This window comes from Neolamprologus brichardi, chromosome 7 (genome assembly GCF_056152115.1).
Source record: "Neolamprologus brichardi isolate AB-2024 chromosome 7, ASM5615211v1, whole genome shotgun sequence".
Taxonomy (NCBI): domain Eukaryota; kingdom Metazoa; phylum Chordata; class Actinopteri; order Cichliformes; family Cichlidae; genus Neolamprologus; species Neolamprologus brichardi.
In genome coordinates this window covers 62913850-62941731 of record NC_142110.1, presented here as the reverse complement: position 1 = coordinate 62941731, position 27882 = coordinate 62913850, and the positions used below count along the sequence as shown (strand labels likewise).

The window sequence follows — 27882 nt, the reverse complement described above, 5'->3', positions numbered from 1 at the left end:
TTGATTAAATGCATTCAAAATAGCTACTGTATCGGCTTGTCAGCAATAAAATAGACTTATGGTTTGGACTATTGTCTTTCAACAAATAGTTAGAAAATTATGCTTGTTGAAGATTTTTGTTCCCAGATTTTTTAAATACAGGAAAAACACGTGGTTAAAATTTTATTTTTGTGTGACTGAGGTCAAAGTTTGGCTTTATTTGTTTGCATCATTGTTCAGTAGATGAATGAAGTCAGAGGGTGCTTTCCCTCATCACCTCCTGACTCCACCCCCTCCACCCTCCTCTCACACACACAGACACATGCACAAGCTCAGAGAGTGGAGGGAAAAGAGGGCTACTCCTCCTCACTCCTCCTCACTCCTCTTTCTCCATTCACAGAGAAAGCTCTGAGCTCCTTCTTGAATGGACCCCATCTCTCCGAGCCAAAACTCGTTTACTGCTGTTGTGGACGAAAACTGAAGATCACCACTGATCAATCTGTCTGTTGTTTTTTTTCTTCTTTTTTCTTCTTCTTTTGCTGAGAAACTTGGCTGCAGAGACTTTGCTGTGTCGCCATGAACTTCTGTACTTCTGTCAGACTTGATGAGTTTCCAGAGCGCCTGTGTGTGGTGTCGTAGACGACTGATTCAGAGAAGAGCTGAGAAAAAGAAGACGTACTCCTTAAAGTGACTGAAAGACTCCAGAGGATTAAGAAGGTGGACACAGGGAGACGGATCGAATTTAAAAATAGCCTTCCTTTATCCCAGTTCTCTCCCCTGGACCGCGATGGGTTCAGATGTACGCGACCTAAACTCCCTGCTGCCCCCGGTCCCGGCGGGCCCCAGCCCTGGCTGCCCGGCCCTTCCCGTCAGCACGGCCCCTCAGTGGGCTCCCGTCCTGGACTTCCACACCGCCCCCTCCCCTTACACCTCTCTGGCTGCTCCCCACTCTTCCCTGGGGGCGCACTCCTTCATCAAACAGGAGCCTAGCTGGGGGGCCGCTGGTGACCCCCACCACCACGATGCAGATCCCCATTGCCTCAGTGCTTTTACCGTCCACTTCTCGGGGCAGTTCACGGGGACTGGGGCCTGCAGGTACGGTGCGGCGTTCGGGGCACCACCTCCTCCGACGGCCCCGAGCCAACCGCCACCCGTGGCCGCCCCGCACCACCACCAGCCCCCCAGCAGGATGTTCAGCAATCCGCCATACCTGACCAACTGCATGGACACGCAGCAGGCGGCCCGCAACCAGACAGGTAGGGTATGAGTCTGGGTGTTAGAACATCACCAATTTAACAGTCAATTCTTCTTTCACAAGAACTTTTGACAGATGCAGCTTGAAGTCTTGATTTTTTATTGATTTTGATTTTTTTATCATTCAATTCAACATAAATCTTTTCTACTTTCTGCATCAGAAGGTGAAGGTCACTTTTCTATAACTTACCACATTTTCTTTTACAAATTTTACCTCCTGTATATGCATCTGAAGTTCACAAACATCACCAAAAATGATTTCATGTGGTTTAAACCAGCTGACGTGTTCCTTCTCTGGCTCGAGATCTTGGCTCGGCCTGATACGACCAAGCACAATACAAACACTGACATCTTCTTAAAAGCGCACACAAGTTGTAGAAAGGCGATCCAGCTAGTACTCTTACACAAGACTCCTGTTTGTTTCTGAAAAGGTGGCGTTAAAAGCATTCGAGCTGTAGGCATTAACGTTTAAACCACAGATGTGTGTCCTGTGCAAACGGCCCATTAAAACATCACATCCATGAACTTCTTCGGATCTTTTGCTGATCTTGCTTTTAATCGCTGAATTTTTTAAATAGGGTTACAGTAATTATGATTATTCTTTTCTTTTGTGTCTGACGCCCTTATAAATTAATTTTTGGAAGGTTTACTTTTTATATAAAATAATATGTCCTGTGTTACTCATAATATAGCTCTAAAAATATCATAATTCCAGGTGCAGTGCTTCATATGAAAATTTTATATAAAATTACCGTTTCATACTTTTTAAGGTAAATAAAATTTTGTCTGAAACGTTTTAATTCATTTACAAAATCTGATTGTCAAGCACAACATTATTTTGCTCTAAAAATGTCAAAGATTTGGCAATTGTAATTTATAATTCTTTAAACATCTGCTTAATATGTAATAAATGCACGACTGCAGCAACGTGCATCAGCATGATCCACTTATAATTAAATTTGAATTCGTAATTTCTGCCATTGGAGTCGAGGGTTTTTCACATCTCAGCTTAGTCGTGTTTGTTTAGATTTCATTTCAATTTGTGTTTTATTCGGAGAACAAAAACACTTTTCTGTTAACATCTTTAAACATTTTTCCATTATTATTTTCATATTCGCATGTAAATTATATAAAGTTTCATTTTTTTCTGTGAATTTTTCTGTGAATCATGTTCACCTGAACCACGCTTTGTGCATCATCTCATTTAACCAGTAAAATCCGTCATTTTAACCAGACTAGAGTTCAGTAATTAACAATGAGCTCAAGCGTGTCCAAAGTCAACAGTGGGATTCATACTTTCTGAGTATCACACCCTAAACTTTTGTTTTTGTAAATGTTCATTTCAGGCAGAAAGATTCATCTGTTAGTGATTACCCAACTGATTAATTAGTAATAACATGCTTATCAAGCAGATCGTTTAGGAATAACACAGCAATCAAAGCGCCAAGCCGACCTCTAACCTGTTTTTATCTGCTCCCCGCTGTGGCTGGACGAGCACAGACAAACAAACCAACAGCAGGACTCGGGTCACACAGTAGAGCGTGATAGCACAGTGGGGTCACACAGGGACCATCACACACACTCACACACACCGCTTTTCTGTTTTTCTGTCACGTTCTGACGTTTTTCTGTGATTTGAACGACAAAACAAACAAAAAGTAAAAGAAATTTTAGCAAAACACTTCAACTTTACAGCACAACTTTTACTGTACTTATTGCCATATATTTAACGTTTAGCTAACACATAAATACATACTGACGATCACCTAATATGTAAAGCTGATTTCCACAATCGTCCATTTAAAGATTTATTTACAACTCTGAGTATTAAAAAAGAAGAAGATAATATGGGGTATTTCCAGAGTTTTCCAGCTGACCTCATCTCTTCTCACCTCAGTGCTAGACTTCAAGGAGGCAACAAAAATGTCCCAATACATGGATGAACACACACACGCTCAAACATATGCAGAGAGAGAAAACTCAGACAGGGAAGAAGACGAATGGAGATGTTTAATGAGTTTTTTTCTCGTCCCCCTCCGCCTCTCCTCTCAAGCACCGATTTACAGGGTAAAGTCGGTGAAAGTGCTGTATTTTAATTAATGAGGCGTGCATGTGAGAGATAATGTGTGTGTGCGTGCGTGCATGGGTGATTTATGGGAGTGTGTCGTGCCCTTTAGGCCAGTCTAAGTCATGAGTCAGGTCTAGTCTGGGGTGTCGGGCACGGATCTCTCTCAACAGAAGTGGGTGTGTTTGAGTGTTTCTTTGTTTTTTTTTTAATAAAACTAAATTTATTCAAAGCTGAACTCGCAGTTTAACTGTGTGGATATTATGCCAGTGGGTGAAAATAAGATTAAGGCTGCTTAGAGTAAAGAATCGAATGCAGAATAAAGTCATAAATGAGGCTAATTCAAATTTTCTGTAACTTTATAAAAGCTTAAGGTGTAACATTTAACATGTCTCTTGTTTTATGTGTAGAAACAAAGAAAAACCCATAAATCTTCTTCACCTCCTTTTTTCACTGGTTTTATCATAACTTGAGTGATTTATTTTCATCTTTTAAAGCAGAGAAAATACATAAATACAACCCAAGTGCCCGAGCTGGTCCTCTAGATCATAGTCTGGCCTGCAACGTCCTAAAAAGTGGAAAAAATAAGTAAATAATAATTGACATAATTATATTACTGATTCTCAAAATCTCAAAGTAGGATGATTGCAATGAGTCTGTACTGCTTTTTAACGTATGTGTGCAAAGCAAACTTTTCTCTCGCCTCACACTGATGCGTGAACATCTCTGCCCGGTGCTTCACATTTCATGACTTTGGCTGACTTTGATGGTCTTCATCATAAACGTTACCCTGATCTTTTCCTCTTTTAGTGATCTGTGCTGCAAGACTGTCAATAATAAAAGCATCAGCGTTGATGTTCATGAAAATGAGCATCATGTATGACCATCGTTTCGTTCAGTGATTTTTTTAGTCTATATTCATTTTGCTTGTAGCAGGATATATGCTGAAATGGTCATTTATGAGGATTGTTTTATTAATCTTATTTCTTCATCGCAATAACAAGAAAAATAATTTTTTAAATATAGAAAATTCTTGTGTTTAATCAGTAATGAAGGCCTTGTTGTGATATTCTTATGAGTTTATTATAAGTTGTTTGTTCTTTACTTTACCTTTATTACCAGATTCACAAATGCAGCTATGCTGTTGTGTTTAGTTTCATGTCATCGTGTTTCACTGTTATGGATTTCCGCCTGTTTTTATGTATTTATTTTTCTTTCTGTGTCGCAGGTTACAGCGCAGTTGCATTCGACGGAGCCGGTAATTACGGTCACACTCCTACACACCACAGCTCGCAGTTCTCCAACCACTCCTTCAAACACGAGGACGCTTTAACTCAGCAGAACACGATGGGTACGTGCGAGTGTGGCTCTCCTGATAAATGTCTCAGCATGTAAACAGTTTTCTTCCTGAGATTCATTTATCAAAATTTTTTGTTTTGCTTAAGTAAGTTAATTTTATTCTATTTATAGTTAAAATATTTAAAAAACCTTTTAGGTTTTCTAACCCCCGCCCCCCCCATATTAATATATGTGCTCAAATGGTAAACATTTTTTTTTGTTTGTTTTGGTGTCTTTTAGTCTTCTGAAATAAACAGACTTATATATATATACACACACACACATATATCTCTCCATTTGCAGGGAATTGCAAGGGAAAATTTAAATGACTCATAGTTGTTACACTTGCTGTTTTTTTTTATTAATACACAATTATAATTTTTACAAATAGTTTTGTTGCACGCTTATACCAAAACACATAGTTACATAGTTGCTGCAGGTCTTTTGCCTTTGTAGGACAACTCAACTCACGCTATAGTTCATTCATTTAAATGTGATGCTTCACGTATCTTTCTCTACTGCTCAGATAACATTTGTGCAGATCCAAAAATGCATTATTTTTTTCATCTTTCTCAAAACAACAATGCATCAGAGTCTCTGCCAGTTGGAACAAAAATAGACATTTCAGTGCGTTTTAATTCTGTGTGAGTGCACAGCTGTGTGTATGGCAGCCCAAAGGCCCTCACCTAGGGAGTGTCTTGTCCCCTATTCTGGTCCCTCGGCCCTGACCTTGCATGTCGGAGGTATAAATCAGCCACATCCTGACTGACAAACCCCTTTCATCCACCCACTTCTGTCTTTAATCCCTCCCCTCTGTGTGGTATTTGTAAATATTTAAATAGGGGTGTTTTGTGGACCCGGAGCTGTAAATTTTCGATGATTTTTACAGCAAAGATTACGCCGGGAATTAGAGTAGAGAGAGGGATTTTTCAGAAATGTCAAGGGAGCCGTTGACGGAGAGAGAAAGATCTTAACTTTTGAAGAAATCTGAGGGAAAAGAGAGACCACAAAAGAAACACTGCTGAGGAATGTAACCTTCACATTATGTCTTTTTTGTTGTTGCAAAAGCCACATTTTTTTAATGTATAACTACCCACATTATATACTGTATTGTGTGTCTGTGTGGGCATTATAGGTGAGCAGCAGTATCCTGTACCTCCTCCTGTCTATGGGTGTCACACACCTTCAGATAGCTGTGCGAGCAGCCAGGCTCTGCTTCTGAGGAACCCTTACAACAGGTAACACTCACATGCCTCACGCACTGCACTGCGCACCCACCAAAATCATCAAATCTATTTTTACACCAAACTATCAGCAGCAATTAAATCTGGAAATACTTCAGAAGCCATTGTTGATTGTTTTTGTGTTGCACTAAATTCAGTGAAAGGTAGCAGGATGCAGTTCTTAACAGGATGTTCACCTTCAGGACAGGTCTGCCTGCCATTGCAGTTTCCTTCTTTGCTTTTGTTCTGCTTCCTTTAGCAGCTTCTTGGTTGTTTCGGTTTTTGTGCACCCATCAGAGTATTTAAGTATTCCCCAAGTGATGTGAAAATCCTCAGTGTATGTATCGTCGTGATTAGTCCCCTTTTAATGCAACTGAACGATATCAAGTAACGGTGTTAGGACGTTCAGAAGGAAAAGCATGGGCTGATTTACTGATTATTTAAAATAAAGAAAGTCCTTTATGTTTATTCTGTGAGGATAATTGTCAGTGATTTACTGTCTACCTTTCTGGGGTTTTAATTGCTGTGAGACACTCTGGTGTTTCCTCTGAAGGACAGATGACGTCCAAGCAGAATTCGTCATCAAGCGCAGTTACATTGTGGCAAGACGCGAAAAGGCTGAGCTTCTTCCACACTGAGTCTTTCGTAAGATCCTCTGGTTCTAAACTTGCGACTGTTCTGACATCATTTTGCAACATTACCGGGAGTTTTTGATTCAAACAGCGCAGGGCTTTGTGCTTTTATAATGACTTGCAGAGTGATCCACATTAATCTTTACGATATGAATCAGCTCGTGTTGATACAGCGCTTACATTTAAGTTAAAACTGTTTGTTTCCATCCAATGAAAACGAAAATGAAGAAAATAAAGGAAATGTCTTCACTGACAGCAGACTGCTTCGCATAAGGTTAAATCACATTAAGCCATTTTCCAAAAGCAGTGATTTGCTGCAGTAGATGAATGACTGGAACACTAGAAATATTTCCACTCAACAAGCCGCTGAGACGAACCGAAGCTATAAGCCTGTTTTCTTGTCATGATGGGCAGTTTACCTTCTTTCTTTGCTGTCCTAGTGGGCTTTCCAGCATTTAATTAAAGGACTTTTTAGCAACAGTGCTCAAGACTCGCTGCAAGTGTGACAGGGTTCATAAAGAGCCAACAGTTAGATAGTCAGAAACTGTTCTGGGACTTTTCACTTTAGATTAGATGAGCTGTCCAGTGTGACATCTAAAACATGACTGGTGCAGTGACTTTTTTACCCAGTAGTTCCTTGTGGGACCCTGACAGGTCTCAGCACACTGTAGTTTGACTTGGAAGTTTTGTATTTGTGATATCCATGGTGACTGTGGTCACACCCATAATCAATTTGACAAAAGTACCAAGAGAAAAAAAGCTCCCCCCCCCCCCTGTTATTTATGTGTGTCAGTAATAATGTTCTGTAGCTTCTCCTGACTAAGTTCAGTCTAAGTGAATATAGGTTGAAACATGCTCTTATGTTCCAAGCAAAGACAGAAAATAAGAAACTTAACAGCTGGGGAAAAAATCAAGCTCTTCCATGATCATCTTGGTTATAGTGGTGAAGATGGAAAATGAGAAACGTGCTGCCAACATGTCGTGATAAAGCATGAGCACATTCTGAGTTTAGAGACCTTGTCTTCAACTATATGGGTAAAAACACTGGGCCACCTACACTTTACTGTGGCTGCTGCCATGAAGCTCCTGGTGCGCAGTGTTTGTACTGATGCCAATGCCAGAGGAGGTGTGAGCACCTCAGCGCTCGGTGACCGCACCCTGTAACGCTGACTGCTGTTCCCGTGGTCGCTAAACACTTCACTTTGCAGTAATACTTATAATATTTAGGGGGAAGGAACTTCATAAACTGACTTGCTGCTACGCTCACTTCCTATTTCAGTACCACACTTGAATTCAGTGAGCTCTTTAGAGTTTACAGTTGTTTGGCTGACTGCGTGGCCAGGTGTTTGATTTTATACAGCTGTGGCAATGGGACTGAAAACATCTGAATTCTAAGATTATAAATTGTCCAATATCAATACTCTATTTGGCATGTTTTTACATACCAAGTATGCAATTTTCTGCATGTACACATAGACACATGTGAGTGTGCTCCTCCACCAACAAGTATTTCACCTTCAGCCACACCCAGACTTAACCTTTAATCCCATCCTTTACTCCCTCACTCCACCCACATTCCAGAAATAAAAATATTGCCCAGTTTCTTAAAAATGTAGCCATTGTGCCCATTTTGTACTTGATAATTTACTGCAATTATTGTAAGTCGGATAAGTACAGGAAAAAAAACGGATGTTAATGTAAATATTCCACTTCAGGAGAAAAGCCTTCACCACAGAGAGCTACCTGTGCAGCTCTTTTACAGATGCATTTAAAAACTAGCGGCAATAAGCTTCCTCTGAGGTTAATACAAGAACCATTTTTAGTAGGTATGTCTCCTGGCTGTGCGCTCGCTAAAGTGTTTCTTGTTCTGATTTCTAAATATAACATTCTTCACATGCCATTGCTTCAGTGTTCGCCATCGATGGACCAACGTAATAAATTCTCTGTGAATATAACAGCAGGGAAAGTTTTCTGTGTGTGTCAGTGTGTGAGAGAGAGAGACGTATGGTCATAGGCTGTCCTCAGAATCTCCCTGTGAGGGACGTCTTAATCATAAACATAACTGATATCCACTCGAACGCGCTCTCATAGCTGGGAAGGCTCATATGAGTCAGTGGTCTAATCTCACAGCCTGGTACCAACAGGCCTGTATTTACTCTGCAGGCTGCTGGAACAACATGAAATAAAAACACGGGCCTTATTAATGCATGCAGACAGGGGGGGGCACTCTGGTTTTTATCAAAGTAAAAAAGAGTACGAGGTGTATGAAATCGCACACCATGTTCGGAACAGTTGCTGTAATCTTTGAGCTGCAAACAAATGCTCAGGCTCCTCTTGGACTTACAGGAAATTTGGCAATTTGCATAGAATCGCAAACTTTTGTGTCCTCAGGAGTCATTTGACTTCTCACATGGAGTCAGTGCATGTGGAGTGGGTGGTAGTGGGCCACTCTTTGCATATTCAGTTATTCGGTTTGCTCAGGCAGATTTTGTTTTTTCATCTCACTGAAGCACGATTCAGTTTGTCTGCACCATTTTCAGATATGTCTGGAAATCCCCTCCTTCTGACACCTTTGAAATACAAGCTCTTTTTGCACTCGTTACTTAAATGTTTACGGCAATTTGTATCTGTGTAGCTTTTTGCAATACAATGTCTCATTAGGCAGACTTTGTTGCACTGATAAGCCGATATGATTATGATTATTAGTGGGATGAATGGATGCTTTTAAAGTTGCTGTTAGGTTTTTATTGTCCAAGTTTGACTATTAGTTATGATGGTTAAAGAGGCTTGATTATGCATTACTGCCATTGTTGCGAAGACAGCATGAGTGGATGTTTTGTTGAGTGCTTCATGCTGAGTTTCACTGACATCCACTTCACTGAGATGTTGTTCAAACTGCGATCACATTTATTATTTTACCGCTTCAGATCATTTTATCTTCTTGGATGTATTTGTTTTCTACTTTTCAACATAAAACGCAGATTCCCAGTCACTTCGGTTTATTATTTTAGCCTTTGGCAGACAAATCAGCCAAAGTGTCTGTATTGTGTCGGAAGTGGGAAAAAGTTGGATTGGTACATCCCTATCCAAAAAGCCTGCCTACATAGTTATTATCAAAATCATAGATATTTGGTAATTGTGCTGTTTTTGATCCTCTGTGGCATATGGCACTTCTCTGTTTGTTTATTCTGAAGAAAAGATCAATTCTTTTGTAGGTTAACTGTGAAGTGGAGGGTTTTTCCAGGAAACACCTGCTGTAACACACGCTGGGTGTTACGGCACCACCAAAAAAAGGGGGAGGGGACTGATAATGGTCATAAAATAGATGGTCAGCAATGGATCCAGTGAGAGAAGAAAAACAGACACATATTTATTTGAAAATGTCATGGATAGCTGCTTTAAATCTTGCGCTGAGCCTCCATCCCAGCAGTATTTCAGCAGATATACCATTTGGCCCAGCTGGCCGCGTGCCCCTGTTGTACTGTAAAATAATAGCTGTGTAACGAGCAGGGTACCAGGCACCACATCTACCCCATCCACACTGCTATGTGCCTGCAGGTGGTGTAATAGAGGGACTGTGGTGTTAGGGGTGAGAGCTATAAATCCATTGTGTGTGTGTGCGTGTGTGCACGTGAGGTATTTAAACTCATGGCAGCTCTGAATAATGATTCTCGAGTCTGCCGTGTTTAATGAAAGATGGCCGCAATGAGATAATTTGGCTCTCTTGGTGTCCGAGGAACATTTTTTAATCTCAGCTCCACCTGTGACTGTGTGGGTGTTTGTGTGTGTTGGCATTTTTCATTAGCGTGCTTCCACAGCGGACGACAAAAGCGAGTGAATACACACACATACACCCAACCGTGTCCTGGTGCTTGACAGTCCACTGCACAGCTCATGAGCTTTTCTTCTACATTTTGTCTTTCCTCCACAGCGGTGAAAATTTATATCAAATGACCTCTCAGTTGGAGTGTGTGGCATGGAACCCTGTCAATACACTGGCATCCACCATAAAGAGGTAGGAACTCATCCATCGCTCTCTTTAAGCAGCAGGAGTCTGTCAGGTTTGGGCTGAATAGGACAGTGGGGTCATGTGAAGGGAAGAGTGAGCAGACTCATTATTTTTGGAACAGCAGCGGCAGTTTTCAGTGCTGAAAGAACATCTTTAGTCTTTCCCACCTGCTGCGTCGCTGTGATGTAGAGGTGGAACAAGCCGGTAAAACACACGCTTCAGTTTGGTGTTTAAGGTTCGAGGTACTGCTGCATGGACGGCAAGACACTGGGTTCAAACACATGTGCTCATTTGTGTTATCTTAGCATGTAAACAACCCAGCAACCACTTTCTCTGTGATTTAGAAGGACGCCAGTTTTGTAGGACGTTTGTCTAAATAGCACAAGTTCCTACACCATACACCAGCCTTACTTAATTCAAATGCTACATCTATTCTTCCTGTTACCAGAGACATTATAAAAGCGAGATGTGCCATTAAATAGGATTTGCTATCAAATTTTTAAGCAGTTTTCAAATTTAACTGGTGATTCTGTTCATGCTGCTGTCAGGTCCCAGTGCCCGGAGGTTTTACCAGTATGACAGCAGAATGGCAAGACGTGCTTCTGTCAGGGCTTTGCCTTTGTTGTTATTAATATAAATAGCAGGAATAGTTACTTTTTGCTATACTATAATTAGGGATGAGTATCGTTTAGGTTTTATCCGATACCGGTGCCAAACCGGTACTTTTGAAACGGTGCTCAAACCGGTGCTTAAAGAATGGAGAACACAAAATTGGTCCAAAAACCTCTCATGTTCAGCTGTTTTTCTTTTGTAAAAAGATAACAATGTTAGCCTTTTCTGCAGCTATAGGGCATATATGGTATCACTCTTGGCTGGAAGCAGTGCTTAATCAATGGAAAAAACACAAACTTTGTCCAAAAACCTCTCATGCTTAACTGTTTTCCACTTTTTCTTTGGTCATTTTAGCCTTTTTGGCCAGGGTGAAGAGAGTATCTGCCATTAAACAAGAAGACAGCCGCATGTAGCTATGATGATGTTTGCTAGTTCACCTTACATGCATTAATGTAATAACGTGGTTAGCCTACTCAACGTAAATTACACACGAACAACATTAAGCGACTCACGCAGAGAAGAACGGCTGCTGCTGCATCATCATCCGTCATCATTTCTGCTACACTGGCAGGGCTAGGGGCCAGGACTCTCCTCTTCAGGTTTTTGGGGGATGTTGCTAACTCCGGGTCCGATAACAGGCACCACACCCACAGTAGATGTGCTCGGTGTGAGGTCTCGCAGAAAGCTATCAAATACGGTGCATTTCTCGGCTTTAAAAAAGAATGCTATGCGTCGCCAGGTGTTTCATCGGATTTGAGGTGTTACCTCCTTTGACAGTATCACAGTATCACCTTAAAGCACTTGTTGCAGGCTGCTGAGTTTGCATCTTTTGCTGTGAAGTACAGCCAGACTTTTGACCGCTTTGCTTTGGGCATTTTTAATCTGTAGCTCTGCTCTAAAAGAACGTACGTACCTGGACCCGCCTACTATCCCCGGAAACATAAAATGATGGGCTAGAATCTAAAGTGTATGACAGCTCAGGAAAAAAAAGCACCGAAATGTGCGCTGCTTTTCGGTCTGGTTACTACCGTTTATGTCAGAACCGGTGCCATCATGGCACCGGATACCGGTACCCATCCCTAACTATAATTTATAGCACTAGAAGTATTGTTCCAAATGGAAGTGCATCTACTACTGAGTAGGTAAGAACATTCATTTAAACCATTGATCAGCCACAGCATTAAAGCTGAGCAACATTGATCATCTCATATCACTTATTAGTCAAATGATCGCCGTCTGTTCTTTGCCTAACTCAGCAACCATTGATCTGATCACTGTACTTCAGACTGGTGCTCTTTTTCAGTGGGGGTTGTCTGTGTTGCAGATCAAAATATTCAAAAGCATTGTTGCCTTGACATTAATACAGATGTTACCCCCCCCCACCCCGCGACCCTGATAAGCAGAAGAGAAAGGATGGATATTTGGAGAAGATGATTGTTGGCTGATTGTTGTTTACAGGTTAGATCTGTTTCAGGTGGTTACACACATATGTTTAGGCACATGTCTGTTTAAAGCCATTCCACCATTTGTTAGTTTGCTTCACTGACAGCCATGCTCAGCATACTGTAATGGGCACTTTTTATTGCAACTGCTCTGTTTTTTTGACTCGCTCATGCTAGTGCACTGTGATAAAATTTACAGCCTCTGAGTGTTTGATAAATGAGAATAATCTTACAGAACCTTGAAACAAAACACAAGCATAGCTTTAAAGGTCGAACATGGGTTTTAATTCCTAAAAGGATGTAGGAACAATAAATATAGATCAATTTATTATTGTAGGGTCTTTAACTTACAGTACAAAGACCTTGAAGCAACTGTTGTTGTGATTTTAGTGTTATATAAATAAAATTGAATTGATTTAAATTAAGTTTTTGAAAGCAGTGTAACTTAAGAATGCCTTAGAAGTGTATTCAGTGCGGTTTACCAGCCAAAAAGATAGTTAATAGAAATACTGTTAGTGAAAGACGTCTTTGCTCCTAAATTTTACGTGCTGATAATTTTTGCAAAGTTGTAAAACCAGTGGGGTTTTGGCGCCAGCTCTTGTCTTTGTTCTCATCCTGGGTCGAGTATTATCACGTTTTCCCACGGCTTCTTATATTCCTGTCTGCCAGACACCAATTAGAAACCACGCAGAAATAATCACTGAAGTGTCAGCATTGTTCAGACGATCTTAAAAAAGCATGCGCTGTGCTGTATGTCACTGTGACCTGCATAACTTACTGCTGGTCAGCATCTGTGTCGACTCACAAATAGCTTTCTGCTCCGAGCCAAGAGGCATTCATCTTGGTTAACAGATGAATGTGTGTGTGTGTAATAGAGATTTGTATATGCATAAAGGTGTGGTACTGTGTGGTACTGCTGTTTCGTGAGAGCAGTGTGGGTGTGTATTTGTGGTGGGCCGAGGCTCTTTAAACCTGGTATTAATGTGGTTTTGTTCACTTAAATAAACTTTTGAAATAGAAAATATTTCATTTTGCCTGTGGCTTCATGCTAGCTGAGTGATTTTTACTGTTTCAGAGGGCTGTCTCTGACTTTGTGGCATCTGTGATGGACAGCAGGAGAAAGGAAGGGTTGAGGAGTGATGAGGATGATGAGGAAGAGAAAGGAAAGCAGAAAGAAAGGGAGGAGCAGGATTTGAGGAAGTGGAAGTGTAGGGGAGCTGAGGTGAGACAGGAAGTACAGATTGGTCCCTTCCTATTATTTAGATTTGGAAACTAAACACTAAAACGATAAAGTGCACATCAGCTGTTTGCTCAGTGTGAAAGAGTGAAGGCTGGAGAAGACCTGCAGTACTGCCAGAGAAATTCTGTAGAAATATGAGGACACGTATTTCAAGCAGCTCTGATCATTTGCCATTACACTCTCTCAGTATCATAAAGCACTGATGTGTCGTATTATTATTAGTTTTATTGTTTTAGCACATCATAGCAAATCATTAGTTCCCATCATAGATGTGTTTTCAGTTTTTTGCATTCAAAGTTTTCTGCAGGATTGAAAGATCACACCTGATTGAGAGCGACACAGTGGTTGCACGTGTTGAAAGACCTCCTTCATGGTTCTGCAGATGAGCGTGTGCACTAACGTCTGCTCAGCCTACAACCACGAAGGAGGAAGAATTTGAATAGCTGACCCTCTTTAGACTTTGCGACAGTTTTTTTGGATCAAAGTGATTAGAAATTATAAACAGGAGTCCTTGCAGGAGTTTCTGACACTCACTAACAACTCCGTATGGAAATGTGGAAGCACGTCGTCACTCATCGTTCATAATGTGATCAATCTGAAATTCATCACAGCTCAAACTTCAAAGACTAGTTGTGCCTGAAGTTGTAGCTCTTACCAGCTATTGCTATAACTATATAACCTGTTTGAAAGTTGCCTTAAATGTGAGTATTTTATTCAAGAAATGCATTTGTTTTCTTTTTCCTGACATGAAAAGTTTGCACAGATATGTGCTGCAAACAATGAAGCTGGAGCTACCGGTTGGTGAGATTGCATTAGCCCAAAAACTGCTAGTCTGCCCATTTCTGACTCTTTTCTGCAGAAACACTGTAGGGCAACAACACTATTTTTTATATGCCTTTTATTTGTTACAGTATTATTTCTCTATGCTTTCAGTCTTTTTGCTGTAACCTTGATTTTTTGAGCAAATATAACGCTGTTTTCTCAGATTCCTCCTGCATCTCCTCATTAGACACATTACGGGTCTTTAGCATCCGTGGTTTGTTGCTCTAGCTGCAGATATATAAGATGAGACATCCTTTATTTATCTTATATTTGAGGCATTCTTGCTACCAAGAAGTAACCGTCCCTACAGAGTCTGCCTCATGAGCATACACAGGATGGCACGAGTTGCAGGTTTGTGATCCATGATTTGTGTCCCACCAGGACATTTGTGTTCTGCATTCTGTTCTCCATTTTTAACTCGCGGATTTTGTTTTTGCTTCACCTTGCTACTTAGATTTGGGCTCTGAAAAAGTACATGTGGCAGTTAGGAAGGTATTCTGGTTTTGACACACATGATACCGATACCCTAGCCGGATGCTTCAAGGGTCAACACCAAAGGATAGCTTGTAAGTACATTCACCATCCCAGCAGCTTTGACAAGATGAAGTTAACGGACAGCCTTGTCTTATTTTGTCTTTTGAAGGACCTCGTAGTGTTTTCTGGTTCTTAACAGAACTACATATTTTCAAACAACTCTTCATTACACAGTTATATCTTTTATATTGTCAGATGTCATCTCCTTCTGTTTTACGTCTGTGTGATGTAATAGGCCACAAACGTCTGCGGCCACATCCACAACTGTCCAGCCTCACAGCGAGGTGGTTGTCAGAGGACTGACTGACTTGGGTCTCTCATTATGTAAAGTACATCACCCACTATTACTAATCGCATAGACATAAAGATGAATGAATAAGGAGCAGCAAAGGAGCTTGCAGTGCAATGTAAACTCAGTTGCAGTGACTATCTTCCTGTCTTTGGGATAATCGAGGCAGACAAAGAGCACCTTATACGCGCTCGGCTGTATGGTGTGCGCTTTCCACTGCAGCGGCACAGGATGCAAACTCCCATCCTCCTCGTTTGGTTAGACAGACTGAAATATAACACATTTCATAGACAAGAGCTTTCTGTGTCTCTGGGTGTTATCATAAGAAGATATGAGAGGCAGCTGTGTCAAACAGAGCAGGTTTTGTTCTGCCCTTTAAGTCAATGTGAAATACGTGACTGGAAGAGTTTCTGTAGCAGCTGCTTGATTATTTTCCTTGATCAACTGTAAAATATTAACCCTTTAAAGCCTGAACCATGAAATTACTGCAAGAAAATTCAACTTTGTTAAAAAAAAATCGAGTGTTTATTGAATATTCTGACAATTAAAACAACAAACTAGATATTCATTTGCATATGTGTTTTAATTTGTGTCATATTTGCTACATATGGCATTTTTTTTGCAATTTATTACTTAAAAATATATTGTGAAATTTATTTAGATTTTTTTGGTGGGGAAAAAACACACTGATGATGTAGAAGCCTGAAAAACTCACAAAAACTATTTGTATCTAATATGATATGCTAGGTGTTAATGGGTTAATCTTAATTTATATGATAATAATAGTCTCTATAGAGAAATAGTTAGCATTTTCACAATAAAACTTTAAGATTAGATAAAATCACTGAGTGTTAATGCGCTCATTTTTCTGAAGTGTGTTTGCCATCTAAGTTAAGTTTAGTTGCAAGAATATTCTTTGATTATATAATTTCAGATGTGACACTTCCATGTAGTGCAGCTGATTTTGTATGAGGCAAAAACTTTGTGTTTTTGGCCAAATATTTTCCACAAAAAGCAGAGGCGTGTGCACAAACGAGGAAATCAGCCCCATACATCACCACTGGTGACATCAGTACAGTGGACTCTGTGTTTTGTATTATGGGCTCTCAGTGACAGGGTAATAATGTTACCAGCCAGCACAGAGATTTGCGTGCTATTGCATTTTTAAAATCTGGTGTGTGTACACTTCACATTCATCTTATGTGGCAATGGACTCTCTGACTTCACTCTGAAGAGGTTTTGAGCTTCTACCGTCATTTAGTAGCACGGTATAACGCAGCACGGTGGACACTTGATTTTTGGAGCCAACTTTTAGGGAGTAATGAAATAGTGCTCCTTACGCTTATACGGTATATTAGCATTATATTAATAATAAAAAATAAAGCTGTCATTTATTTTGACCTAGAAGAAGCATTTTTATCCTTCTGTTTTAACAAGCTATGATCTCATCCTTCAGAATGGTTAACCACCGCAGCGAAGTCTCGGGACGGATTCAGCCAATCGCATACGAAGCCGGGAACATAGAAATCAGATTTGTGAAGAAGACGACAAAACAAAAATAAGACGACAAAACAGGCCTTGATTAGCCTGTGGGACTCCGGAGGCAGCCGACAGGTATCGACAGGCCAAGCGGAATGCGGCCCGGGCAGTGGCTGAAGCAAAAACTCAGGTGTGGGAGGAGTTCGGAGAGGCCATGGAAAAAGACTTTCGGACTGCCTCGAAGAGATTCTGGCAAACCGTCAGGCGTCTCAGGAGGGGAAAGCGGTGCTCTACCTGCACTGTGTATAGTGCTGGCGGAGCGCTGCTGACGTCGACTGAGAAAATTGTCAGGCGGTGGAAGGAATACTTCGAGGACCTCCTTAATCCCACTGACACGTCTTCCAAGGAGAAAGCAGAGTCTGGGGATGAGGGGAATGACCCGCCAATTTCGAGGCGAGGTCACTGAGGCAGTTAAACAACTCCTTGGTGGCAGAGCCCTTGGTGTTGATGAGGTCCGCCCCGAGTTCCTGAAGGCTCTGGACGTTGTAGGGCTGTCCTGGTTGACACGCCTCTGCAATGTTGCGTGGAGATCAGGGGCAGTACCCGTGGACTGGCAGACCGGGGTGGTGGTCCCCATCTTTAAGAAGGGGGACCGGAGGGTGTGTTCCAACTACAGGGGGATCACACTCCTCAGCCTCCCTAGGAAAGTCTATGCCAGGGTGCTGGAAAGGAGAGTTCATCCGCTAGTCGAACCTCGGATACAGGAGGAACAATGCGGTTTTCGTCCTGGTCGCGGAACACTGGACCAGCTATTTATCCTCTCGAGGATACTTGAGGGTGCATGGGAGTTTGCCCAACCAGTCTACATGTGTTTTGTGGACTTGGAGAAGGCATTTGACCGTGTCCCTCGGGGTGTCCTGTGGGAGGTGTTGCGGGAGTATGGGGTGTCTGGCCCATTGCTACGGGCCATTCGATCCCTATACAACCGTTGCAAGAGCTTGGTTCGCATTGCCGGCAATAAGTCGGACTCGTTCCCGGTGGGTGATGGGCTCCGCCAGGGCTGCCCTTTGTCACCGGTTCTGTTCATAATTTTTATGGATAGGATTTCTAGGCGCAGCCAAGTGGCGGAGGGCTTTCGCTTTGGTGGCCTCAGAATCTCACCTCTGATTTTTGCGGATGATGTGGTTCTGTTGGCTTCATCGGGTGAGGGCCTCCAGCTCGCACTGGAACGGTTCGCAGCCGAGTGTGAAGCAGCGGGAATGAGGATCAGCACCTCCAAATCTGAGGCCACGGTTCTCAGCCGGAAAAGGGTGGAGTGCCCACTCCAGGTCGGGGATGAGGTCCTGCCCCAAGTGGAGGAGTTCAAGTATCTCGGGGTCTTGTTCGCGAGTGATGGGAGAAGGGAGCCGGAGATCGACAGACGGATTGGGGCTGCAGCTGCAGTAATGCAGACGCTGCACCGGTCCGTCGTGGTGAAGAGGGAGCTGAGTGTAAAAGCGAAGCTCTCAATTTACCGGTCGATCTACGTCCCTACCCTCACCTATGGCCACGAGCTGTGGGTAGTGACCGAAAGGACGAGATCGCGGATACAAGCGGCGGAAATGAGCTTCCTCCGAAGGGTGGCTGGCCTCTCCCTTAGAGATAGGGTGAGAAGTTCGGCCATCCGGGAGGGGCTCAGAGTAGAGCCGCTGCTGCTCCACATCGAAAGGAGCCAGCTGAGGTGGTTCGGGCATCTGACAAGGATGCCCCCTGGGCACCTCCTGGGTGGGGTGTTCCAGGCATGTCCCACCGGGAGGAGGCCCCACGGCAGACCCAGGACACGCTGGAGAGATTATATCTCTCAGCTGGCCTGGGAACGCCTTGGTGTTCCCCTGGATAAGCTGGAGGAGGTGGCTGGGGAGAGGGAGGTCTGGGCCTCTTTGCTTAGGCTGCTGCCCCCGCGACCCGGCCTCGGATAAAGCGGAGGAAGATGGATGGATGGATAGGCATTAATTTACCACAAAGACACCGCTTGACTCTGTGCCACAGTCTGAGTCATTCTGCGATCACGCCATTTCTAAATGAACTCGGCTGTATAAAAAACAGCTTCCATGCTGGACACCACATATACCAGTATGTTTACTGTACCAATGCCAGCCAGTTTAGCTACTTGGGAGCTGATTGAATTGACTGGAAGACGACTTTATCAGATGTCAGATGTCTTCTCCGGTCATTAAAAAGACTCTTTACATCTAAATTTGGCTAAAAAGAGCGCTCTTCCTCTCCAGCACCTCTGCAGAGTCCTTGTTTGACCAGCAAATCCAAATCCAGAGCTTTCTTCCTTTGCAACAGGGATGCAACTAACCGCTGTCTGTCCTGCCGCTCTGTTTGAGAACAGTAAGTTTTGATTTTCTGGATCCTTGTGCTAATAAGCACACCATGCACTGAAACCCCAGGAAAACAGGGTTATATGTATAAGCATATGTAAATGACATGGACATGGGTGTTTATTCCCAAAGAGGACAATAAAACACCAAATATACTTGCATTTGCATTTTGGAAACTGTCTGGTGAGGTGTGATGCTGCTGTTGTGGGTTTAGAGACCACAACAGCAGCAGCTAATAAAACTAGGGATGCACCGATATCGATACTGGTATCGGGTATCGGGGCCGATACTGTAAAATGTGTGTGTACTCATACTCGTAAAAGTTAACCGATACCATGAACCGATACTAACTTATTTCATTAATCAGAGGGTGGCTTGTCATTTCTGTTGTAGTTTTTTAGATTGGCCACTAGGGGGCCAATTATTATTTTATTTCTTATTTATTTTATAATAATTATTTTGTTTGTTTGTTTACAATATGGACACTCTGCAATAATTTAAAAGTTTAATTTATTCTCAAACCTAATTTGTATTTATTTTATTCCAAACAGAAGTGTTTATTTATTATTCTGAAAGCTCGAGACAGTGCCAATAGTTCAGTGATATTTTGTAAAATTACAATGTTTAGACTCTGCAATAATTTAACAGAAGTGCTTATTTTTCACTTGAAATTTTTTCGTGGTCATTTTTATTAAGATTTTATTTTTTATCGGCAGGGAATATAATAAAACCTGTCTTCCAATTCATTGCATTTGTGTGTGTGTGGTAGAAGTATCGTTTTTTTGTACTCTGTATCGGCAAGTACTCAGATCCAAGTATCGGTATCGTATCGGTTTGAAAAAATTGGTATCGTTGCATCCCTAAATAAAACGGTCTGTTTCTCTATCTGTGTTTGCAGCCACGCAGCCAGTTATGACAGTGACCCCAGCACCCCGATGGTATACAGCTGCAGCACGCAGTACCGCATACACACACATGGAGTCTTCAGGGGAATACAGGTAGGAACCCACATTACTGCTTCTCCTGCATGCGCCTAACTCTTTGTCAAGAGGTCACCCTGAGGTCATGTGTTAAGATCAGAGCGTAGCCACATGCTTGACGATACTGAAAAACACCTGAGGTCACTTTGATAAACAGAAGAGCAAAAACAGACGATTGAGCCAGAACGTATTTTTCTAATGGGTGGAATGAAGAAGATGAGTGGTGGAGAGTCTGATGCAATGAACAGGCTACGTGAAGAGGACTGATATGCAGCAGAGCACAGATTTACAAACTCATACACACAAATACCTGCGCGTACACACACACACACATTCAGGGGCTCTTATAAGGCGACTTTAAAAAGTCAAGAGGAATCTTTTTCCACAAATCCATTAGCAGTGGAGAAACACACACTCAGGGTTACGCTGGGTAACGATGCAGTTTCCATGCAGGGATCAGCATGTTAATAAATCATTAGATTTTAATTATTGTCTGTCAGCTGCTCTAAAGGACAGGGAGCAGGAGATTCTCCAGACCTGCTCTTAGTCCACAACAGGACTTTTTGAGATCTTTCTTTCTGGGGCCTGCTTCATTACTCACTCTGTCCCTTTTCCTTCTCTGAGATCTGGCTCGGTACAAAAGAATAAACAATATCTCACTCCTGTTCCTTTTTAAAGTATAATTTAAGAGCTGCTAAAAAGTGAGATAACAGATTGAGCAGCAAAACGATGCTTTGCTCCATATTTTTATTACAGGGATTACACTAATTCCCAGTCACTGCCAAAGGAAATACAGATGACAGCCGTGGAATTTCACTCTTCATTAATATTACCTCACGGCCTGCAGTCATTATTACACAGAGTGTTAAAAACTGAAGCCTCTGATCAGCTAACTATAACACTTTAGTCTCACAAAGTCGTTGTTGTTGGTCTCACATTAAATCAGCTAAACAGACCTTCAGCGAACACGTTACTTCTTAGATCTGGGTTATATTTTATGGAGGCCCAGTGTGGTCAAAATTAATTAAACGGATATGTCATTTTAGATTTTTTAAGTAATATACATGACTTAAATGGTAGAAAGACACCTAGAATAATAATATTTAATTATCAATATTTGAAGAAAATAGTTTTTTATGCTGATATTTGTGTATTTTTTCATGCTCTTCTATTGCATAAAAGTTTTTCTTGACAGTTTACCTTTTAATCAGCCATGTCCTCTGAAGATTTACCAATACCTACCCAATGCAAGCAGGTTACTCCTTTGAGCCACAGCAAAAATGTTTACCAAAGTTAATGATGCTATTGCTGTAACCACTGCACAGACAGCTTAAACTGTCTAGCTGTGTAACTCGCTATGCAGGGTTGTGAGCCTAAATTATAACCCGAAATAAAAATGAAGAAGAATCCTAAACGTTCATCATCTCAGTGCAGAACCATAAAATGCTGTCAGATTTCATCGAACAAATGTATTTAGTGCTGTATGTTTAACCATATACATATTTTTTAAAGCATTTATCTGATGTTAAACACATCAGGACTCCCTACATTAACACATAATAAACTATCAGTGCAAAGAGTTTGTATTGTGTGTCAGCCCGACACGCTGTGGATTCTGATCAGTTTACAGCTCGTGGTTGTCTCGATGTTCACATGGGCACGGTAGGTGACTCTTAACAGCTCTAATGTTAACAGTTCTAATTAGAACAGGGCTGACCTCTTAATCTCTGGTCATTATGCTAAACGCTGAGGAAATGAAGAGCAGATGCTGCAAACAGGGGAGGAGGAGGAGAGACGGGAGGCAGCGTGGAGGGAAAGAGGGAGAAAAGAGAAAGTGAGAAAGGGAAGAATGAGGTGGAGGGGTGTAAAGTGGAAACAGAAGACGGACGGCTAAAGGAAACATGAAGAGCGTGTAGTCAATGTAGATTAAATAACCAGCAGCAGGTGAAATGAAACGCCAAGACGTCTGGTAGTGTAAATAAATGTAAACACTGAATTTGTCCCTTTGGCCACGTGTGTTTTCCTGTTTTCTCCTCCGGCTGTGAGCGATGCAGTGGGGGGCACTGTAAGGGGGTCGGTCTAAAAAGCGTGACTAACGGCTCCCTTTGGGCTGCACTCAGCCTGGGGTCATTTTACTGCTAATTCCCATCTAATGAATATATGACCATTTCATCATAATGAACCCCAACATGGAGATCTCATGCACTCATTTACATGCAGGACAGATTTAATTGCCTGTTTTCTAAATGACATTTTATTGCTTCGGTTATTGATGTCCTGGGAGAGTTTTTGTTAATTCTGCATTGAGCAGTTTAGCTTTAAATAGAAGTGTGTGTGTGTGTGTGTGTGTGTGTGTGTGTGTGGGTGCAGGACGTGCGGCGGGTGCCCAGCATCGCTCCAGCCATCGTGCGGTCAGAAAGCAGCGAGAAGCGCCCGTTCATGTGCGCCTACCCAGGATGCAACAAGCGCTACTTCAAGCTCTCCCATCTGCAGATGCACAGCCGCAAACACACAGGTGAAGACGCACGCTCTGCTGACACATTCATCACACGACTGCCGACAGCATCGCCGCTCTGCATGCATTTCCCAGCAGCGCTGTTAACTTCAATAAAGGCTTTCTACTTCACTTACGTTTTTTGAGCTTCAGGAGGACAAACTTCTTCAAATGAAGTTTCCATTGGCTCTGATTTCCGTGTCTCCTCTTGCCAGGAAATATTTCCTGTTTGGTGAAATATAGAGAAAGAGATTTTCAGTTGGGTCTGTTGCCTCTCACTGTGATGATTTTATTTTCAATGACTCAAAAGTCAAAAACAAAGCCAAACACGCATGCACTAACAGATGTGAGCCCTTCAGATTTTACATATAATCTCTAAATTACCTAAAACTTTAGAACATGTCACTGTGCATACTCTCAGAATAGCACTAGTTAAAAATGATCAGTGTTATTCTGAGTATATGCTTTTTTTGTTATCATAAATAATAAAACAGCCATAACGAGACCATTAATCTCTTCAATATTCATTATTATTATTTATTTATTTATTTATTTATTTTTACAAAGTGTGTTTGAAAATGTATTAAAAAAATGTTGTCCACAACTTACCCTGATATAAATCTTAAAAGCTTTGGTTTTTTCGTTGTGGTTGCCTTTGCACACACATTTTATAGCTTAAATAATTATTTTGTTAATTACCCATTAATACATTTTTTTAATCGTGTTCTTACTTACTCATTTAGTTGGATTTCAGGAAATACCCAGAGCCCAAGGTGATCTTTATATGCTGTATGTAGTCGGGTCAAAAGTTAGATCAGAACCAGCAAATTTATTCCTTAAATCTTTTCCCTCAATTTCATCTGATCCTGATTTTTTATTTATCTAGTTATTGACTCTTTTATTGGTTTCTTTTGTTGTTTATTTGCTTGTTTGTTTAATTGCTTATGTGGTTAAATATTGTTGTTGTGCTTTCATGTCAGGCAAGTGTGACTGAACGGTGACTGCGACTGTGCAAAACCATATTTTGAGCAACGCGTTTTAATTGGATTGTATTATTTTTTTGAAAAATGTGTTTATAAGTGATCTTTGGTAATATGAGTGTTGGTGTTCCTGCATGACTGATCACGTTGCAACAATCAGGTTCAAAGCTGCTGCACAATGTTCTGTGGACGGCTGATAAACTGGCCTGTTGGTTTCATCTGTACAGATGCTGCTTTTTTCCATCACTGCAAGCGTGACCAGCTGTGAGTATGTGATAAAATAAGTTGAAAGGATGTCTAAATTGATCCTCTGTGTTCTTTTTCTTGTCTCTGTCCAGGGGAGAAACCCTACCAGTGTGAGTTCACAGACTGTGGCCGCAGATTTTCGCGCTCTGACCAGCTTAAAAGACACCAGAGGAGGCACACAGGTTTGACCGGTTTTACTCCCGCGGGCTGTCTGACTTCATTTTTTATTTCTTCCTGGCCTTTTGCTCTCTCTCTCTCTCTCTTCTCGCTCTCCTCTGCTTTTTGCATGACAGCTTTGTTTTTGTTTTGTTTATTTTTAAAGACAGTGCCGTCTTTAAAGTTTTGCGTTCATTGGTGCACTGTACTGAACTCACTTCAGATGAAGTTGCTAAATGCTGGCCAAACTTTGGAATGGCTTCTCTGCAAGCCTTTGCTCTACTGTATTTCTCTATCTCCCTCTGTGTGTGTGTGTGTGTGCGTGATGTTGAATGTGTGTTTTCCGTATGTGTTTATGTGAACTCGTGCTGAATGTGTGTGCATGCTTACTGTACATGTGTTTAGGAGTAAAACCGTTCCAATGCGAGACGTGTCAGAGAAAGTTCTCTCGGTCTGACCACCTTAAGACACACACACGGACTCATACAGGTAAAACAAGTGCGTAAACTTTTATTTTTTCATTTCTTCTTCATCCATTTAATATTTATATACATGTATATTATAGCTGAAAATGTTCATTTTAATTCCTATGAAATAAAAATAATGTTAATTGACTGGTGCTACTATGCATGAAGAGATATAGCAGCAAAATATTCTAAGAAATCCCTGATTTTAAATCCCTCTGGTGCTAATTCTCCCCCTCCTGTCGTTGCCTCACCGTCCTCCACCCACCTCTCTCTCAGGTGAGAAGCCGTTTAACTGCCGGTGGCCTAACTGTCAGAAGAAGTTTGCCCGAAGCGACGAGCTGGTACGACACCACAATATGCACCAGAGGAACCTCACCAAGCTCCAGCTGTCCATCTGAGTGTGTCTCTGCAGCCCGTTTCCAAGACTAAAATATTAACATGCTATTTTGCTTAGCCCAAAACAAAAAAGCCTCCGTGGGAGTCTTAATCGGACATTTAGGACTTAAATCTTACGAGCTACACATCACAGTCTGCACTCTGAGGGGAAATGCAAATCTGTCTAAAATCAAGGAGACTTCTGACAAAGGGGATGTAGTCTTGGAAACTGCAGTTTCAGGATGTTGTATATTACTTAGTTCATCAGTTCAGTTGATCTCAAGGCCAGCTCAGATCAGCTCATACCTTCCGCATTCAGCTGGCGCTCTCATTTAAGCTCTCCACTTGCAACCTACCGATAACTGCTTCACCTTTTATGCTGTATCTGACTTAAGCATCTCATCTTCGTTCTTAAAACCTGCTGTGTGAGCATGAAACAGGGAGGTGTCTCAGAACAGTGCCATGCTTCTTATATAAATCACTGCTGATGGAAATGCTAATCTTCTTTTACTGACATGTGTTTTTGCTTCTGTCAAGAAATGCAAAAAAATCCAAAAACAAAATCATCAATGTGTGAAAATCGCAGCGACCTCCCCAAACACCCTCGTGCAGAGCTAGTACACTGCTATGTCATCTGGTAAGATGCTACATTAGAGAGAGTACTCAATGGTTATTTCCCACTGAGGTTTTTTATCTTAAACAAAGTACTTCAAACGCACTGTTTTCACCAGCACATCTACATATTTTCATGCTCTCTCTATATTATCATTTCTGCAATATATCTATGTTACTCTGAGCTCCAAACTCACAACATTTGGCCATGTATGTTTTCTTTAAGGTGGAATAACTTCCTAAAACACCTGAGCTTTAGCAGGTTTTTCTCAAACAGCCATACGTAGTTCTCAGACTGATGTCTGCTGAGGATCCGGCTCAGTAGCGAGTGTATGAAATTAAATTACTAAAAAATAAAGAAATCTCTGTATGTCGATCTACGCATAGCTTGACAGCTGCTTTCTGTGAGAATTTACAGTGTCACGGTTGAGGTTGTTTGGATGTTTCAGCCTCATATATTAGCTAAAAGTTGCTGCCTGCTCCACTCGGTGTCTAAAGAGGAGGGCCACATATACATGGCTAACATAAATCTAATCCAAAGCCTCTTACCTCCAAGTTTAGCCTTCACAGTCAAGTACCAAACCCTTGCCCTAATTCTAACTATACCTCTAAAACTCGGACTCAGAAAAAGTGTGAACAGTGCAAAAAATAAAAATCCTTCATCACACTGTTGGTCTTAAAATGCTTCTCACAAAGATAGCTCTATTTTCTATGGTTTCCAGTCACAGATGACTTCTGTGTTTGGAGGAGGAGCTCCAACCTGCCACAGTCACACACACACGGCTTCAGCGAGTGTATCCTTGTAGCTGTTCTCAGTAACTTCATGGCTGTGACGCCTTTAGGGGACGTTCGTAAACTGTAGCCATAAAAAAATAACCCGTGTTGCACTCTCTCCAAACGGGCGCTAATTATGGCGCATGCTAGTCAGTGCAATGCTGGTATGTTTAATTATTGTAGCCTAATTATTGTGACACAGAGGAGTAATGTTTGAGTGCAGCCTGCTTCACCGGATGATAGTGTTTTTTATGGGATTTGTTGACAGTAAATAACATACAACATAATCAGTTTTATATAGATTCTCTGTGTTTCAGGAGAACCAAGAAGAGATAACAAAAACAAAAAAGCTTCACCTGATAGTTTTGTTTGAAAGTAAAACGTGTTTCCACCTGCATAAAATATAATTTCAGGCAAACGTTGGGTGTAAATGTTCTAAAAATGTATGCAAATCTTTCATTTTACATTTCCATGCCCAGGATGTGTTCCAGAGGACGCCAGATCTTAACTGTTCAATGCTGCAGAGTGAGGTCAAAGGTTATAGTCAGCGGCCTACAAACCTACAGCTTAGCGCCTTTTCAGCTGTTGTAAATATTTCTTTTGCAAAACTACTTTAAGAAGGCGCACATGTTACCATTTTGCATATAAAACCTGCTTTCACTGGACGGATTAAAAGCAGAGAGAGAGATTTTTTTTATCGTCCTATTAACAATAAGCTGCTTTTAATCTGAAAGAATCAAATCAAGAGAATAACTTGCATCTTTGCAGCACTCGCTCTGTGAAAGCCTTTGGTGTTTTGTCTTGTCTGCATAAAATATCTCGTTGCCACAAACATGACTTTACGGCTGTATTTAAAAAGCTGAACTTTTTTGTTGTTGTTGTTGATTAATGTGACTTTTTGTTTTTTCTTGGAGCTCAGTCGTCTCTTGTCCCTGTGGTGTGTAAATATTGCTGGACTTTGGCAGTGTTTTCAGCACTGCGAGCTTTAAAATATGTCTGCCGGGTCACACTGGCTCTGTGGCCGAGACATTATGGTCAAGATGTAAATAATACTTCTTCATCATGGGAACTGAACTGTTTTCATAGGGGGAAAGATGTAAATTAACTGATATATATTAGACTTCTCTTTGGATGAATCGAGAAACTGTTTATATTTTTCTTTCTTTTCTTTGAAGTGTATTAATATTGGAGTCATAAAACAGAAAATGTCAGTGAAACATTTTGTACTCAAAGTGTGAGATTGAAAATTTCTCTCTGTTTAAATGTCTTGTGACTGTTTTGATACAGTAAGATTTGGCCTCTGTGGTTGTTTTTTGTCATTTTGTGTCCAATTTCTGCTGTGGTGTTATCTCACAAAGAATAATCTACAAGTCTTTTTTAAAAAAAACATTAGGTAACAGAAAATAAGTTGTAGAAAGACCCAAAAGACTTAAAGTGAAATATGTGCAAAATCTAAGACTATACATTAGCTGACCTTGACTGGGGTTTCCTCCCAGAGCACACAAGAGACCTGT

General features: G+C 41.3%; 2 protein-coding genes across 5 annotated transcripts in view; both read left to right on the top strand.

Annotated features, from left to right (window-relative positions):
• The window catches only part of ccdc73 (coiled-coil domain containing 73), a 70494-nt gene extending 65914 nt beyond the window's left edge, over positions 1–4580 (top strand). Inside the window, exon 13 of the mRNA XM_087844082.1 lies at positions 4527–4580. The gene's annotated coding sequence lies outside the window, so the exon portion shown is untranslated. The remainder of the gene's footprint in view (positions 1–4526) is intronic.
• Positions 345–27658, top strand: LOC102799267 (Wilms tumor protein homolog). Of its 4 annotated transcripts, XM_087844087.1 has the most exons (9): positions 345–1235; positions 4527–4649; positions 5772–5874; positions 10423–10506; positions 20183–20282; positions 22635–22779; positions 24077–24166; positions 24546–24638; positions 24884–27658. In XM_087844087.1, the coding sequence occupies exons 1-9, from the start codon at positions 767–769 to the stop codon at positions 25003–25005; spliced, it is 1329 nt and encodes a 442-aa protein (XP_087700213.1). In that variant the 5' UTR covers positions 345–766; the 3' UTR covers positions 25006–27658. The 4 variants fall into 4 exon arrangements, with proteins under 4 accessions (XP_087700213.1, XP_087700212.1, XP_087700211.1 ...); XM_087844086.1 differs by lacking the exon at positions 10423–10506 and having other exon boundaries at positions 24546–24629; XM_087844085.1 differs by lacking the exon at positions 10423–10506.
• Positions 27659–27882: the final 224 nt, after the last annotated feature.